Source organism: Vespa mandarinia, chromosome 13, assembly GCF_050613455.1.
Source record: "Vespa mandarinia isolate Hongniang chromosome 13, ASM5061345v1, whole genome shotgun sequence".
NCBI classification, from domain to species: Eukaryota; Metazoa; Arthropoda; class Insecta; order Hymenoptera; family Vespidae; genus Vespa; species Vespa mandarinia.
Window position 1 is genome coordinate 4397501 of NC_140822.1, and position 17700 is coordinate 4415200.

General features: G+C 27.5%; 1 protein-coding gene across 1 annotated transcript in view; it reads left to right on the forward strand.

The window, feature by feature from the left end:
• Syn1 (Syntrophin-like 1) overlaps positions 1-17700 on the forward strand; it is a 209042-nt gene that overhangs the window by 1584 nt on the left and 189758 nt on the right. Inside the window, exon 4 of the mRNA XM_085661111.1 lies at positions 2102-2249. Within this exon, the coding sequence (XP_085517237.1) occupies positions 2102-2249 (148 nt within the window). The remainder of the gene's footprint in view (positions 1-2101; positions 2250-17700) is intronic.

The window sequence follows — 17700 nt, forward strand, 5'->3', positions numbered from 1 at the left end:
ATATATATATATATATATATATATATATATATATATCATACTTATATGGTATCTATAACGAAATGATTAATACGAATTTTTGTCCTTTCTCATTTATTTAATTAATCCATTTCAATTAAATCGAAAGAATTTAAATTCAAAAGATAAATAATAAAATTATTTATATAAATAAAATTTCAATAAAAATTCGAAAGAAATTAAATTTTCACTTGAAACAACTATAGAATACTATTCGAATTTTGTAAACAAGTAGAAATAAAAAAAGAAAAAAGGAAACAAAACGAAAGAAAAACTAAAACAAAAAATAAAAACAAAGAACAAGAACAAAATAACAAAAAAACAAATTTTACATTTCGAAAGAAATATCAAAGTGATTCTAGTTACTTAGATCACCCTCTATACACGTATATACACGCGCGCCCACACATATATATACACACACACACACACATCTTTAAGAGAGAATGAGAAAGAGAGAAAGGGACAGAGTTGTGGGGGTTGATGCCGGATGATTTTTGTTTACGGACTGTCGAGCCTCTTCGTTCATTCGGCGGAAACTCTGTAAAAAGGATTTCGCATCGGCCAAGAATAAGAAGAAGAAGAGAAATAAAAAGAAAAGAAAAGAGAGAAAAGAGCAAGAAAATAAAGAAGAAGAAGAAAAGGAAGAAGAAGAAGAAACATCGCACGGCAAGCTATTCTTCTTTTTCCTCGAGGAAAGCTCGTCTCTGAAAACGTCATCGCCATTCTTCATCTCTCTCTCCCTTTCCCCCGCCCTCTGTCTCTCTCTCTCTCTCTCTCTCTCTTTCTCTCTCTTGTACTTTTTCGAGCTTCCTGCTCTCCCACGGTGAATTGTTTGCCTCGTAAAATTTCCTTTTATGCGCCACCAAGACTAAGTTCGAGCGTGCGAGGGCCTTTAAGAGGGGTAAAAAGAAAAGAAAAAAGGAAAAAAGAAACAAGAAAAAGGAAAAAGGCAAGAAGAAGAAGGAAGAAAGAGAGAAAAAAGAGGAAAAGAAAGAAAAGAGAAAGAAGAAGAAAAGGAAGAAGAAGAAGAGGTAAAAAAAAAGGTGGAGGGAGAGGAGGAGGAGGAGATGAAAGAGTAGTGTGGATTGGTGAGAGTGAGAAGGGGTGAGATAGAACACAGGTTGCCGGACGAAAGAAGACTGAAATATTCAATATCAGGTGATTCGATGTAAAAATCCTCGCTCGTTTTCTCTTTCTCATTCTTTTCCATTTCTTTCTCTCTCTCTCTTTCTCTCTCTCTTTTTTCTCTCTTTCGTTCTCTTACCCTCTCAATTCTCTTTTAACGTGGAAACTTCTAACGTAGGTTATTAAAAGACTTATTTAAAGATATTTAAAGATATCTTTCCACAAATTTCCACTGCGACCTTTATTATAAAGAACTCCGTTAACTTTGAATTTGTACACTTTTTTAGTTTAATTCTTTTGTATTTATTTATTTATCTCATACTTATTTATTTGTTATTTCTTCTTTCTTTGATAACTTTTGTTGTTGTTGTTGTTGTTGTTGTTTTGTTCTTTTCTTTTCTTTTTTTTTTTTCTTCTTTCCTTTTTCTTTTTTTCTTTATCTTTTCCTGAAAACTCCCTTTTCCCGTGGTTGCTTAAGAATTTAAGAATTCAAAAAGAAGGACTTAAGAACGTGGGTGGATATTTCTAAAACCTACGATTAAGCTCATATCAATGATTTGCATGATTTATATACAATGATTATATTATTTCATACGGCGTCGTATAAATATATATTTTGGAAATAATTGTTAATTAATGTTACAATATTAATCAATATTACGATAACGTTAACGCAATCGAGAGACTCGAGTCAAACGGAACAATACGAAGGAGAAAACAAAAAGGAAGAAAGAAAGTTTAAAAAAAAGAATTAAATAAAAAAAGAGGAAATCAAAAGAATAAAATTTTTTGGCAAAGAGAAAGTGAGAGAGAAAGTGAGAGAGAGAGAGAGAGAGAGAGAGAGAGAGAGAGAGAGAGAGAAAAGAAAGGCAAAAAAAAGAAAAAGAAAAAAGAGGGAGCAATGATTTGAAAAGAGGAAAACTGCATATTGGGATAGAGTTTCGTATATCGCCAGGCTACACAAACATCGGGGCTTCAGAGATTCGGCGGCCTGCTGATGAATGCTGATGTATTCAATCAAGGGGATTGGTGTGATCTGTTGAAATGTCGTTCGCTCGAGTGGGATCGAAGGTGGAGTAGTAGGGGTGCTAACAAATATGTCGGTGCATGGAGAACGAACGAACGAATGAACGAACGAACGAACGAACGAACGAACGAACGACATACATACATACATACATACATACATACATACATACATACATACATACATACATACATACATACATACATACATACATACATACATACATACATACATACATACATACATATATGCATACGTACATGAATGTGTGTAAGAGAGATAGAGATAGAGATAGAGACAGAGACAGAGATAGAGATAGAGATAGAGATAGAGATAGAGATAGAGATAGAGAGAATGATAGAGAGTGAGAGGAGAGAGAGGGGGAGAGAGAGAGAGACTATATACACAGAGAACGTTATGGGAGACATATTGGATCATCATGGATAGGATACAATCAGAATTCTGTGGCGGTTCTCTCTCTCGTAGCGCCACGTGACGGCGCGTTCTCCATTAAATTTCACGTAATAGGACTGGCAAGATGTTGGTCTAAGCGAGCTAGCTCTGTATACGTAGGTATATGCGTGTATTTGTTTTCAGTAGTAGTATATACATACTACGTACGTAGGTACGTACGTAGGTACGTACGTTCGAGGATCGTCGAAACTCGATACTAGATTTCCCACGTTTCTCGTTCTAAAAGCTACCCTCTATCGGCAAAGACACCAAATTTTATGGCGACTGTTAACCTCACTTTCACCCCCTGCAAACCTTATCGTTACTTACATGAAAGGTGGTAGCAGAGGTTCCTAAAGGTTTGGCCCTTTTTATGTCACGATTTCTTAACGATTACTTTTTAAATCGTTATACCTTCGGTAAAGGAAAATATGATTTGAGGATTTAAGTGTTAATAAGTCTTTTTTTAATTTATTATGAAAATGAAATATATTATTATTATTATTATTATTATTATTATTATTATTATTATTATTAAATTATATTGGCAGTATATTTTATATATTTTAATTCTTAATCCTTTTTTATCTTTCTTTTTTTCTTTTTTTCTTTTTATAATACTGTCACATATTAATGATCTCTCTTTTCTCATTAATAATTAACTAAACAATGAATTATTGCGATTTTTAAATGATCTTTCATTTATCGTAACAAATAAATAAATAAAGATTTTTCGCTTCGTTTAAACGGATATAAAGGGAAAATGAAAGGCGATTGGAAGAAGGGAGCAAAAAAGAATAAAAAAATAAAAAAATAAAAAAAAAAAAAAAAAGAAAAAAAAGGAAAAATAAATAAATAAAAAAACAGAGAAAAAAAGAGAAACCGGGAAACTGGAAAAAGCGAAACTCTCTAATACCTCCCCGCCCGCCCTCCTGTGTTTCCTTCAAAGAATTTTTCTTATTAACTTCACAGAGATGGCTAACGTCATGTACCTAGGTGAACACGGCTTTTTTATTAAATTTATTTCAGTACTGGCCAGCGCACGTTGCTGATTGCAGCTACCCTAGAGGGTAGAAGAGTAGTAAGGGGTTGAAACGAGACCTTTACACGCTGGTCACGTAGTCCTGCATCATTTGCTATGGGTTTCATACCGGCCATAACTCTACGGATATATACCCCATACCCCGAGCCACCATTTCCGAGACCACCTCCTTCTATCTCCTCTTCAACCCTTCTCTTTCTATTTCTCTCTCTTTCTCTCTCTCTCTTTCTCTCTCTCTCTCTCTCTCTCTCATTCTCTCTTTTCCTGGTCTCTCATGAACGACGGGACTGCAATAAGGTGTTTCTTGCGAAGGGTCGCTTGCGTCTTAATCTACGCTGCATTCATCGAAATCAATCCCTAGAAACGTTGGCAGCACTGCTTTGCAAATTAATCAACCCTATCTCTCTTTCTCTCTCTCTCTCTCTGTCTCTCTCTTTCTCTCTCTCTCTCTCTCCATCTATCTTTTATTTTCACGCATTTGAGTTTTACTATTGGATTTTATTACTTACAGTGTCATTTATTTTGTGAAATCTTTTGAGTAAAAATAATTTTTTTTTTGTAATTAATTACGAAGAATCATGGTTTTTCTTTTTCTTTCTTTCGTTTTTTTTTGTTTGTTTGTTTCTTTTTTTTTTTTTTGCCATACAAATTTCATCATTTGTATTGTTATTATTTGTAATAAATTCTTTAGGTATGCATATATTGGAAACTTCGTCATATAAAATGGTCGATGAAAAAATATTTCTTGCGAAGGGACTAAAATTTTTTCGAATTCGACGTAGATATTATTGGATTATAGAATGAATATTGAAAATACGGGATTTTGAGGGTGAATGGGGAGGTGGGTGATTGTACAATATTTTTCGTAACAGCGAGGAAAACACTTAAACTGTCATACTTTATTACAAAATTAATATTTGTTGAATTTGAAATTTTTCACGAAAGAAAATCCTTTCATCTGTCGTTTTATATATGAAAATTTTGTAATAAAAAAATCTAGACATAGATAAGATAATGGGGAAAAAAAAAAAAAAAATACAATTATTAAAATTTTCATCGATTTATTTCAACCATAATATCTATCACTAATACATATAATATTTATCACTAATATATGTATATCTATATTACTTTATAAAAAAATTTATATAGTTATAGATAAGCATAAAAGACTTGTATACAGGTATATATACACATATATAAGAAACGAACAAGTCTAATAAGTCGATTATGTATAATTTCTTTTTCTACTATCAAATCTATTAAATAAGCTATCGAATATTTACATTCGAATGAACACATAATGACTCACCAATAGCAGTGACGTTCGTTTCGTTCTACTTAATCCACCATCTACCACCCCCAATCCTCCTTGCTCACTCCCTTTTACTCACTCCTTAATTCGAACTATCCGAGCGTCTCCGAGAGTACAAAAGAAAGAAAAAGGCTTATCGTTCCTTCAATTCGAATCGAGTCGAGTCGCAATCGATCGGATTCGACTGATCGAGTTGAAGCCTGGTTTCGTTTATATAATCTTTCCCGACGAATTTGTTCTCCATTAGTCTGCCTGCCTGCCACTCGATTTAATGGTCCGAACGCGCGAACGTAGGCTTATCAAGAAGGGGTTTTCACCCCAAGCGAACCTCCCTCAGTCTGCCATTTATTCCACATTCATCGTGCGATCGGCCGCGAAACCGATCGACTCCCAACGGACGGACAACGTTATTCGAATCGATCGACCATAAACGTACCCCATAGACCGTACTCTCTCTCTCTCTCTCTCTCTCTTTCTCTCTTTCTCTCTTTATATCTACCTCTATCTATATTTCTATCTCTCTTTCCGCTCTTCTCGCACTTCCGCGGAAAAGCGTTTCGATTGCAAACGCGTCCGTCGAATATCAATGTTCTCGTACTGGCTCTTCTCAAAAGCCGCCATCAGGGATAGATATATCTGTAGATATCTGTATGTGTATCTCTCTCTCTTTCTCTCTCTCTCTCTTTCTTTCTCTTTCGGAACGATGATCATATCTCGAGTGTATATACTATTGGCGAATGGGGACCTTCGAACTTTCAAAAGGTTTTTTATCTTTCTATTTTTTAGCGAACACAATGGTTCGTCACCGATAGATAGTATAGGATCGGGAAAGATTTTATTATCGGTTTGACGTTATAGTTGAATGATAAGTGGATTTGTTTTTTTATTTTAAAATTGTAAATGAACGAAAATGATAGAATTCATTTTGTTAAGAATTAGAATGAATAAAAATGAAAAGTTGGATACGCTTGTATATAACGTTCGGAGGATGATCTACGAAGTAAAATTATTATACGTATAATAGCAAAATATTAAATAATTTATAATATGCATTTAGTTATTTATTTATTTTTTTTTCACATAGTATATGTGTATAATAATGAAATATTAAATAACAAGTAAAATATTAAAATGGATCTATCTATCTCTCTCTGGAGAGAGAGAAAATAGTATTTCTTTGTCTTTTTTTCTGTGATCCTTTAATTATGTTTTTTACTGTTTTTTTTTTTTTCATATATATATTATATATAATTTGCTATAAGCAATATAATTATAGGTATAATATAAATATTATTTATGCATTGCTTTTTTTATATTAATATTAACGTAATGAGAAATTTATTTTGATACAAATTTAGGTGTCATATCTACATCATATTTTTCTATTTTTCAATGAGAAAAGAAAAGAGAGAACAATCGATCGTTTTAATTCATTTATTACAATCTTATACTCGTGCTAAATAAATAAGAAATTAAGAACGTTGATTGACGTCATGACATCATGATGAATTGTTCTATGATTTTTATAATATACAAATGATGCATGATTTTTATAATAAATAAAATGAAACGTAAGATGATAGAAAATTGAGGAAGTATTTTACATCCTTGCCTTTTTATATTTTCTTTCCTTATCTATCTATCGATCAATCTATATATTAATCTATCTATCTATCTCAGTCATTTTAAAATCCTTCAATGGTATCCTTCAACGTAACAACGCTCGATCTTCCGTATACTTGGGAATTAATTTATGCTTATTTTCTATATAAGATATAAGCCGATTATTCTGATTGCGTGTATATGAAATAAGACTTTACGAAAGCTTTTAGAGATTATGTGTATCTTTTTCGAACACCTGGAGCGTCAATTACTTGTTCAATTACTTGTTATATATACATATATATGCACAGGGAGAAAGAGAAAGAGTTATATTTTTAATTGATTCAAGAAATTATAAAAAAAAAAGTTATTATATAATAATTTAAATTTTATGTTTTTCAAACTTCTGCGTTCATTATTATTCGTCCAATGTCTGTTTTCTTTTTTTTTTTATGATTCAATTATTTTGTTATTATTTATTAACAATTTCAATGATGCTCTCATTTTAATAATTGAATATAAAATTTTTCAATATTAAAAAAAAAGAAAATGATATATATATATATACATGTATAATATAATAATAGTTATAATATAATGTATTTGTCGAAATGTGGAATACGAAAAAATTTTATTTTGATTGTTCTTTTTATCATTTATCATTATTATCCTGTTACAACAAAATTGTTTCATGTTCATTAGTTCATGTACCTGTTGCTCTGTAAAACTATTTCATGTAGTACACTTTATTAAACATTTGTTACTTTAAAGTTGTTTTATGCTCATTATATGACGTAGTACATGAAACTGTTTCATGTAGATTCTATTATATATTATTTCAAGTATCCTCTATCTTATAACTTTCATTTTCATATTATCTATATTGTTATTTCATTTTCATTATTTTGAATATTCGTTGGGTTTTAACGTTAATTCGGTCCATTTTACAAAATGATATTGGAATAATAATGTATAAAAAAAAAAAAGATTTCTTTCTTTTTGTTTTCATTTTTCCTTTTTTCACAATTTCATAAACAATTTCTCAATAATAATAATTTTCTAACTATACGTTAGATCTAAACAGATGAATTAATATTTTTGTACGATTAATTATTTTTTTCATATTTTATCTATTGTTTGATTATGATATTAATTGTAATAATGATTGTGTCATTAAATGTAACATTATATTTAGAAACGAATGAAGTAACATCAGTATTCGTTGCTGTGACGTGATAAAATGAAATCGTTAGATTAAATATTCAAGATAAAATTTTTCCTTGAGTTTATCGATGGGTAAAGAAAAAAAAAAAAAAAAAAAAGAATCTTTTCCCTCGTGATAAATAGGATGTCGCCGTAGAAGCGACGAACGTGAATCATGCTGTCGTGCTCACTTCAATTTCTTTTTTCCTTTTTTTTCTACGCTTATTAACAGGTAAACGCAAACGCAAATTCGCATTTAAAATTTATAATTCACAAAGGTGAAAGAACAATCGAGAAGTATCATAATTCACGTTCGTAAATATTCACGTAAGAATTAGTACGATTTTATGTGAACGTCATCCGTTATCGCATAAGCGATCGCTTTTGTTCTGTGTTCAAACAAACTTGCAAATTGGATTTACGATCATCGTACGAACAAAAGAACGAACTTTTTTTTCTCAAATCATTGCGATTAATAAATCGAATAATTTATGAATTGCTAAATATTTTATTGGAAAAGAAATTTTCTTTTTTTTTAATATTTTCTTTTATTTCATTAATAAAATTAATCAATTATTTTTAAATATTTTATTACAAAAACAGAAAGGAAAACGAACACAATATCAAATATTTTTAAATATTACGCCCATTCTATAAATAAATTCTTTAACGTAGGATCACGTTTAAATATCAAATTACATCAATAATAAATAAATATTAATAATCACATTAATAATCATATTATGTTTATTTTCCATTATTATCATATTAAATGATTATTATCATTGAACATTATCACGGAAGATTAGAGGAAACTAGTGAAAGGGTTAACAAGTAATTCACGCCTCGTGGATATGGTGACACAGAAAAAAAAAAAAAAAAAAATAAAAAAGAAAAGGAAAATAATAAAAAATAAAGATATTGCATAGCCAATCAAAAGATAGATTTTGTATATTGAATGAATTATCGACGTCGATCGTTTCGATCCACTCGTTAATATTTTCTAGAAACCCCCGTTTCTTTTTTATTTTTTGTTCACTCTTCTTTTTTTTTTTGCTCTTTCTACTAGCATAATACGAAACGCCTCTTTTCTCATTTATACGTTATTTTTTTGTCTTTTTTTTTTTTCTCTCTGTATTCCTGCCTGCAATTCTTCCTTCCTGTATTTCTTAACGTTCGCCAACGTCGAAACGTCGAATATAACGACAAGACATCACCGAGCAAAAATCGTTCGTACTCTATTTTCTTTCACTTTGTTTCTTTTCCTTTCTTTGTTTTTTTTTTTTTTATTTTTCTTTCTATATTTCTTTCTCTTTCTTTCTTTTTCTTCTCTCTTTCTCTCTTTTTCCTTTTTTTCTCTCTTTTTTTCTTTCTTTTATTATATCCTTCTCCTTCTCTTCAATCTCTCATGCAATCGTTGTATATTTACGTTTGTGTGTTGAAAGAAAAGAGAATGATAAAACTATCGAACGACGAATGAATTGCAAGAAATAATATTTGAACTCACGAATGACGGATGATAGTGATAATGTAACGAAAAGAATGTTGAATCAATGAAATATATGAAATTATCGAATTTCATGTGATAATTTCAATATGATTCTTTGTTATCAAAAATTTTATTTAATATCAATAATAATAATAAAAATAATGTCAATAATAATAATAATATTAATGATAATATCAATAATATTAATGATAATAATAATAATAGTAATAACAATAATGTTAGTTATAATAACAATAACAATATCAATAATAATGAAACAATAATAATAATAATAATAGTAATAATTATAATAATAGTAATTATAACAATAATAATAATAATAATAATAATAATAATAATAATAATAATAATAATAACAATAGCAATAATAATAATAATAATAATAATAATAATAATAATAATAATAATAATAATAATGATGATGATGATGATGATGATTACGATAATGTAAGTTTATTTCAATAAGTTTTGTGATTTTATATTCGTAATGATAATGAAATAAAAATGTATAAAATTAAATTATCATAATCTTATAAATTTAAAGATAATCCTTTGTAAAAGAATTCACATAAACAAGAAATTAAATGGAATTTTTAAGAACATTTGACTTTTTTTTTTTAATAAAATATTTATCATACATTAACTATAATTCGATTTAATATAATATCTCGTAATTGAGAAATTATGAATGATTATTGTTACACACGTCTGATTTTGAAGTTTCGAAAAAGTGAAAAAAAAAAAAACTTAAGATATTAATCATTTGCATCGTTAACTATACTTTCTTACTTGTGACTCAACCTCACCATCCTTTTAACTTCTGTAATTGCATACAATTAAAATGGCTTCTTAATAATTCAACAAAATTGTTAGTGTTTCAATTAAATCTTTATCCAGGATTAACATTGTATTTAATATGATAATTATATATCACTTAATTGAACTTCAACATTTAACTAAAATGAACTCAACGTGTTAATAACTCAAAGTGTTAATGAAATAATATTATAATTATATATAAACATTAAATTCAAATTAATTCAATGTATTAATTAAATCGATCATTAAATTGGACATGAATGTTAAACTTTAATATTGTTAATTTAATTAAGTTAGCCAAAGAACGTGCAACTTAATTCGATATATTAAAAGGATAACAAAAAAAAAAAAAAAAAAAAAAGAAAAAAAAAATTAAATAAGTACATTGAAATCGAAAGAAATCGATATAATGTCGTAATCAAATTGAAATCAATGTAAATATCGTATTTAAACGAATCCAATTAATCAAAGTAATAAAAAAGATCGATGTAGGAGGATATTATTGAAGAGAAATTTCAAATCGAATTCGGATAAGATAATGGAGAGGAATGAATAAAGTTCCATTCAAATATTTAATAACGGATCAGGATCCCTATAATTTGCATACTTTATTAAATATTTAAAAGGAATCTTATTATATGGATATCTAGATGTATTTACATATTAATTTTTTTATCATTTTATAACGTGTACCATGTATTATATATATACCTATATCTATATCTATCTGTTTACATGCATGCATATATATATATATATATATATATATATATATATACAATTAATAAGTATTAATTTATAATAAATAACTATTTTTTAAATAATATTATAATTCTAAACAAACATAATTATTATTTTTTATAATATATATATATATATACATTTTTTTTGTATCTGATTATTTTATATATATATATGCATGTATGTATATATATATATATATATATATATATACAATTAATAAGTATTAATTTATAATAAATAACTATTTTTTAAATAATATTATAATTCTAAACAAACATAATTATTATTTTTTATAATATATATATATATATATATATATATATATATATATATACATTTTTTTTGTATCTGATTATTTTATATATATATATGCATGTATGTATATATATATGTATGTTTGAAAAATGTTAAATAGTAAATATGCTATACGATTTCAAATAATAACTAGAAAGATTGACTAGAACAGTTAACGATACTGATAAAATGTTTCTTTGCTTTTCAAGTAGGTAGGTAGGTAGTAGATAAGTAAAAAAGATTGTTGTGTAAGTAGGTAAGAGGGATGACGCATGTATTCTTTCTCGACTTTCTACTTACTTCACCGTTACTACCGTAATAACGGATAATTGAAATTTAAATGCGGCCTGCTACTGTATAATTTATGAAGACTCGAAGAAAGAGAGAAAGACAGAGAGAGAGAGAGAGAGAGAGAGAGAGAGAGAGAGAGAGAGAGTGAGAGAGAGGGCGAGAGTAGAGGTAGCTAGTCATAATTTCCTTCTACCACGTGTTTTCCAAGCGTTATTTATCATACATATATAAACTAATAACAAATGAAGTGACATCCTTTTTTAAAATTTATATTTTTTATATTTCGTATTTTATTTTATTCCTTTGTTAATTTATTTATATATTTGTATATATATTATTATTATTTATATATATAATAATATAAAAATATATACATATATTTATATATATATATAAAATTTTATATATTATATAATAATTATTATACAATAATGTGTTTGTATATATATATTTGTATATTTATATAAATATATCTAATAAATATTGTAATAATTTTATGTAATGTTTTTGTCAAAATTAATTCTTTTTTCTTCTTGTTCTTTTTCAAATATAATACATAAAATTTAAGATTATTTTCCACGTTATGTTTTTAAATAATTTTTCTTATTTAAAATTAATGTCAAATATTAATTTTCAATTAATATTAAAATAATAATTAATTTAATAATATTAAATATTAATTAATTTATTATTAAATAATTTTTGTTATTTATTTATTTATTTTTTTTTTATTTTATAGATATATTATAATCATTTAAAAAGTATCGTTATTTATTCATTGATTAGGATGTAAAATTGTATATAGTTTAGTAATACGGTGACGTAAAGGAGAATTTCCAAATTTCTCGTGGATGGGTATAGTATGCGATTTGGTTTAAGGCGAGCCCGGTATGAATCCACAAAATTATATCGAATATCGTTTGCGGTGTTATAGTTTCAAGCGAATTTCAGTTTCCCTTGTGAACATGCTCACGATCGTTTGGGTTTTACTTGTCTATCAGAGTTTATCATTAATGATGGTACGCAAACTATTACATTAATAATATTGTCTACAGAAATACATTTAATATATTTTCAAATAATAAAATGATTTATTTATCATTTATTTATTTATTTATCTATTTCTTTCTTTCTTTCTTTTATCGTTAAGAGATTCAACGTTATAAATTAATTTATTATTAATTTATTATCAATATATAGTTATTTCTTATTAATTCTTTTTTTTTTTATTTTTCTGTTTTTTTTTTTCTTTCTTTTATTTAATTATTTACCTTTGTTACATTTTAAACGACATATTCAATCTCCGGCAAGTGTTAATTCTTATTAATTCTTAATTCTTTTTCGTTTTTTTTTTCCTTATTTTCTTTTTCTTTTTTTTTTTTTCTTTTTTCTTCATTTTAAATAACGAACTCGATTTCCGGCAATTGTTAAATTTACTCGGGATTTAAAATTTAGAAAATATTTGAATATTCATAAAAGGAGAATGTGAAAACGAGAAAAACTTTTCATTCTCGTTGAAACTTCTCGAATTATTTCTAAAGAGAAAAAGAGGGGGGACAAGAGAAATGAATTCTCATAAGTGTTAGAATTTCATTTTAAATTCCAAACGAAGTTGCTATTGGTCCCTAAGGAGGAAAAGCGAAATAGCTTAACGATATCCTTCCTTCTCTTTCTCTTATCTAAACAATCTTTATTTTTGATTTTAATTAAACAATTTTACAGTCACCATTTGGACGCAATGATTTCAATGAAACCAATCATTAACCCATTAATTGTAAATCTTTATCATACGAATAACGTTTTAAATCCGTTTATTATTTATAACGAAGATTGATTCATATAAAGAAAAGAAGAAAAATAGAAAAAAAGAAAAAAAAGGGAAAAAGAAAAATGGATATAAAATAATGGAAAAAAAAAAGAAAAAAAATACAACGTTTGAGTCCTACGAAAACGAGAAAATGGATTTTGCATTAGTAACAAGGGGAATACAACATGTTCTATTGTTAAAAAAAAAAAAGATGAGAGAGAGAGAGAAATGTTGCCTAGCTCGTCAAAAACGTAAAAATGTAACGATTTCGAAACGCTTGGCTAACTTCGTATGTAACCTTGTGCTCTGAAATTTGCACACGTGTTCAACCAACGATATATCAAACTATAAAACTCATCTATGGTAGCGTACAGTGGATATGTAAAAAAATATTCGATAACCAACTTTTTTTTTGTCTTTTTTCTTCCTTCTTTTTTTTTTTTTTTTTTTTTTTTTTAATATTTTAATCACTAAAGTGAATAAAGTATTTCAAATGTTAGAATATTTACGTATTAACTTGTTGCATGAAATATTTTATATCATCAACGTCGGAGCGTTTCTACAGTGAATAATGTTATATAGAAAAATTTTCGAAATTTTTTTCTTCGTTCTTTTCTTTTCAACCGAGTCCGCTCGATGAAATATGTGAAAAAAATATTTGCTTGAAAGTGCATGCGTTCGTTCGTCCTTTTTTTTTTTTCTTTCCTTTTTTCCTCTCCCTAAACAAATATTATTCGACAAATAAATATGACTGAATATGACGAAATTTCGGGTTTTTTTTTTTTTTTTTTTTAAATTTGTTTTCTTCTTTTGATTTTTAATCTCCTATACGGCGCACTAATTTTTTGTGCATTTGTAACTTTAATTTATTTAAGTAATAACTAAAGAATTGAGTATTACATTAATCAGTTTTGTGTTTAATATTTAATGTTGAAAATATATTCAAATATATCTGTGATCAATTTAAATGCGAAAAAAGGAAAGATTTTCGCGTATGATGATTTTTCGAGTCATACGTACGTTTTTACTGATGGGGCGACATTGATGGTTGAGTTTTGGGGGTTGGATGATGAGACGTAAAGGGTGACTTGACAATGCCGCGATCTATGATCGACAAATTGCTGATATTCAATCGTGAACTTCATTATTCATGGAAACGCAAAGTTCATATTTGACTACTTTTCGTTTCTTCCCTCGACCTTTTCATCCTTCTTGTTACTCCATTATCGATAGATTCTTCTGTGTCATACAATTTTTTATATTTTCCTTTCTTCATCGTAAACCGTTCGACGTCATTTAAGTTCTTATTAAGAAACTTATAGCAATTATTTATTATCAGATATTATGTTAATTTTTATTAATTTTATTGTTTTAATGTTATTCATTTTCTGCATCTTAATTTTTATTAATTTTATTGTTTTAATGTTATTCATTTTCTGCATCTTAATTTTTATTAATTTTATTGTCTTCATTATTTTAAATATATTAATTTGTGAACAATATTTAAATAAATAAAAATTTAGAAATTGTGCTGATAAATATGAGATATCTGATTTTATTTGATTCATAATAAATATTATTGAAATTGCTAGAAACGGTGATATGCATTGAAATAAAATAATATTGAATTAATAGATCCATTGAAATAAGAAAAAAGAAATTTCATTGTTCACAATCAAAGATTAAAAATGATTCCGGTTTAATAATTCTAAAATTAAATTAATTAAATTTAAAGATAAGACATCTGTATGTAAACAGAATGGTCCATGTAAAGTGTTACAAATTATTATTTTTTTTTTCACAAAACCATATTGAATTATTATTTGATAAAAAAAAAATATTGACATTTTGCGGTTCCTTTGATAATAAAAATAATAAATAACCTCGTCTTATTTACCTTGCATTAATTTTTCTTTTTCTCTTTTTTTTTTTTTTTTAAACAGGGTATAAGTTTTTTCGGAGAAAAAAAATTATTCATAACATTTATATATATATATATATATATATATATATATATATATATATATATGTAAAATATGAATTATCTTCGGATATATCTTAATTCGTTCAAAAGTCGAACTTTCGATCGTCCTTTTAAAACTAAATAAAATAAAACGATAATTTCAAAATAATAAAACGGATTTATAAAAACATTTGAAAATGTGAACGAATAATAGATCGAAAATAGATCGTAGAAATTTACAAAAGAGATCACATTTGAACCAATGGTGAAAAGAAATATCGAACAACGAAAGTAAGATAAAGAGAAAAAGAAAGACTGAGAGAGAGAGAAAGAGATAGAGAAGGAGAGAGAGAGATACAGATACAGAGAGAGAGTCATCATTCCTCATCGACCGACATTTTTTATTTACGCTTGAAGAAATTCAGCGGACAACGAGGGCGAACATGAACATCGTTCCGTTGAATGATGAAACGTTCGTTCGTCTTCGACGTATCACAATGACGAACGATGACGATGCTCGTAAAGTCGAACTCGTGTTGAAAAAGGTTCAGCAATTTCTTTTCTTTTTTCCCCCTCTTCGTCGAGATCCCTTTCCCCACTCTTTCTTCTTTTTTCTTCTTTTCTTTTTATTTTTCTTTTCGTTTCTTTTTTTTTTTCTTTTCTTTTTTCCTTCTTTTTTTTCTTTTTTCTTCTTCTTCCTTATGTATCCTCCGAGACAACGGATGAGAATATTCCTTCGTTCGGAAGATGGTCGATAAAATTCATGAAAAAGTGGACGATTAAGAACGGCCAATGACAAAGAAATCCGATCGAAGTGTTGGAGACCTCTATCTCTCTCTCTCCCTCTCTCTCTCTCTCTCTCTCTCTCTGTCTCTCTCTCTGTCTTCTTCTTTCTTTTTCTTTTTCTCTCGTTCTCGATAACGAGAAACTCCCCCGGTGGAAGATCTTCGTAGAAGTGAGAAAAAAGTTCGAGGTGAATGAAGTGTAAAGGGTGGAAAAGAAGGGGAGAACAGTAGGAAGGGTAGGGAATGCGACAGACGGTTTGTGAAAGGGTAGTAGCTTGCTAGGTGGAAGGGAAGAAAGAGAGTGAGAGAGAGAGAGAGAGAGAGAGAGAGAAAGAGAAAGAGACTGGGATGGATAAAAAAGGATAAAAGTCCTATGGAAGGAGAGACAAAGATGGAAAGAGAGAAAATGAATGAAAGAGTGAGTGAGAAGGAGAGAGATGATAGTAGTCTTGATTTCTTTTTCATTTCTCCTTATATCTGTTCTCTATCTCTATTTCTCCCTCTCTCTCTCTCTCTCTCCCTCTCTCTCTTTTTCTCCTCTGGTTTTTCTGTAAAACTCTCTCGGCGAACGTTTTCTTTCCGCGATTTTTCGTCTTTCTTCGATGAAACGTCGGGTTGAGGTGGAACGATCATAAAGAGGAAACGATTCCCGGAGAATAATCTGCGTTCCTCGAACGAGCCATTGTGTTCGACGAATCGCCATTGCTGCCTCGGCAGTGCGAACTCAAGTTGCACTGGATACGTATATGTATATATATATATATAGATACATGTGTATGTGTATGTTTATATATGTATGTATATATAAATGTGTGTGTGGGTGTGTTTGTATCGATTACAAGAGAGAACTATTTCGTGAATGATCGTTAGAATTGTATTATTTTATTTTATTTTATTTTATTTTATTTTATTATTTCTTATTACTTAGACATTTATTTTATCCTTCGTAAATTTCTTTTTTCTTTTTCATTCTTGTCTTATTTATTTATTTATTTATTTTTTTTTTTATAAGAAATTTATGATTTTTCATTGCAACGATTATTGTGAATATTAATTTAATATGAATAATGTTAGGAATCTTTTAATTAGATTTTGATAAATAAATTATTTGGGATTAATAATTTGAGAAATATAATTGATAAAAAGGATCGTTGAAATTTAGATTTTTAGCATAACAATAGTGAATTTAATCTAATATTTATTAGGTGAACTGTATTAGTGAATATTTGTTATTGTGAAATTTATTTTTATTTTTAATATAGTAATAATAATAATAATAATAATAATAATAATAATAATAATAATAATAATAATAATAATAATAATAATAATAATAATAATAATAACATCATTAATTCTAAGAATATATACAAAAGAATTGACTATATTTTAATTGTCTATAAATAATATTATAAGAATTGATTTATATAAAAATTACAAAAACAACATAATTTTAGTTTAACGATTTTTCGTTATTTAAAATTAAAAACGAATAATAACGAATATTAATTAAATAAGCGTCACTACGATTTCTATTATAAAATTATGACAAGAGATTAACAAATCATCGATACTAATTTTTTATTTACGTTCAAATTTTCTTTAGAAATAAACTTACATTTATAAATAATGATTAAATAGATGCGATTATGAAAATACGATTTATTTTAAATATTTCGTGAAAAAAATTAACAAATCT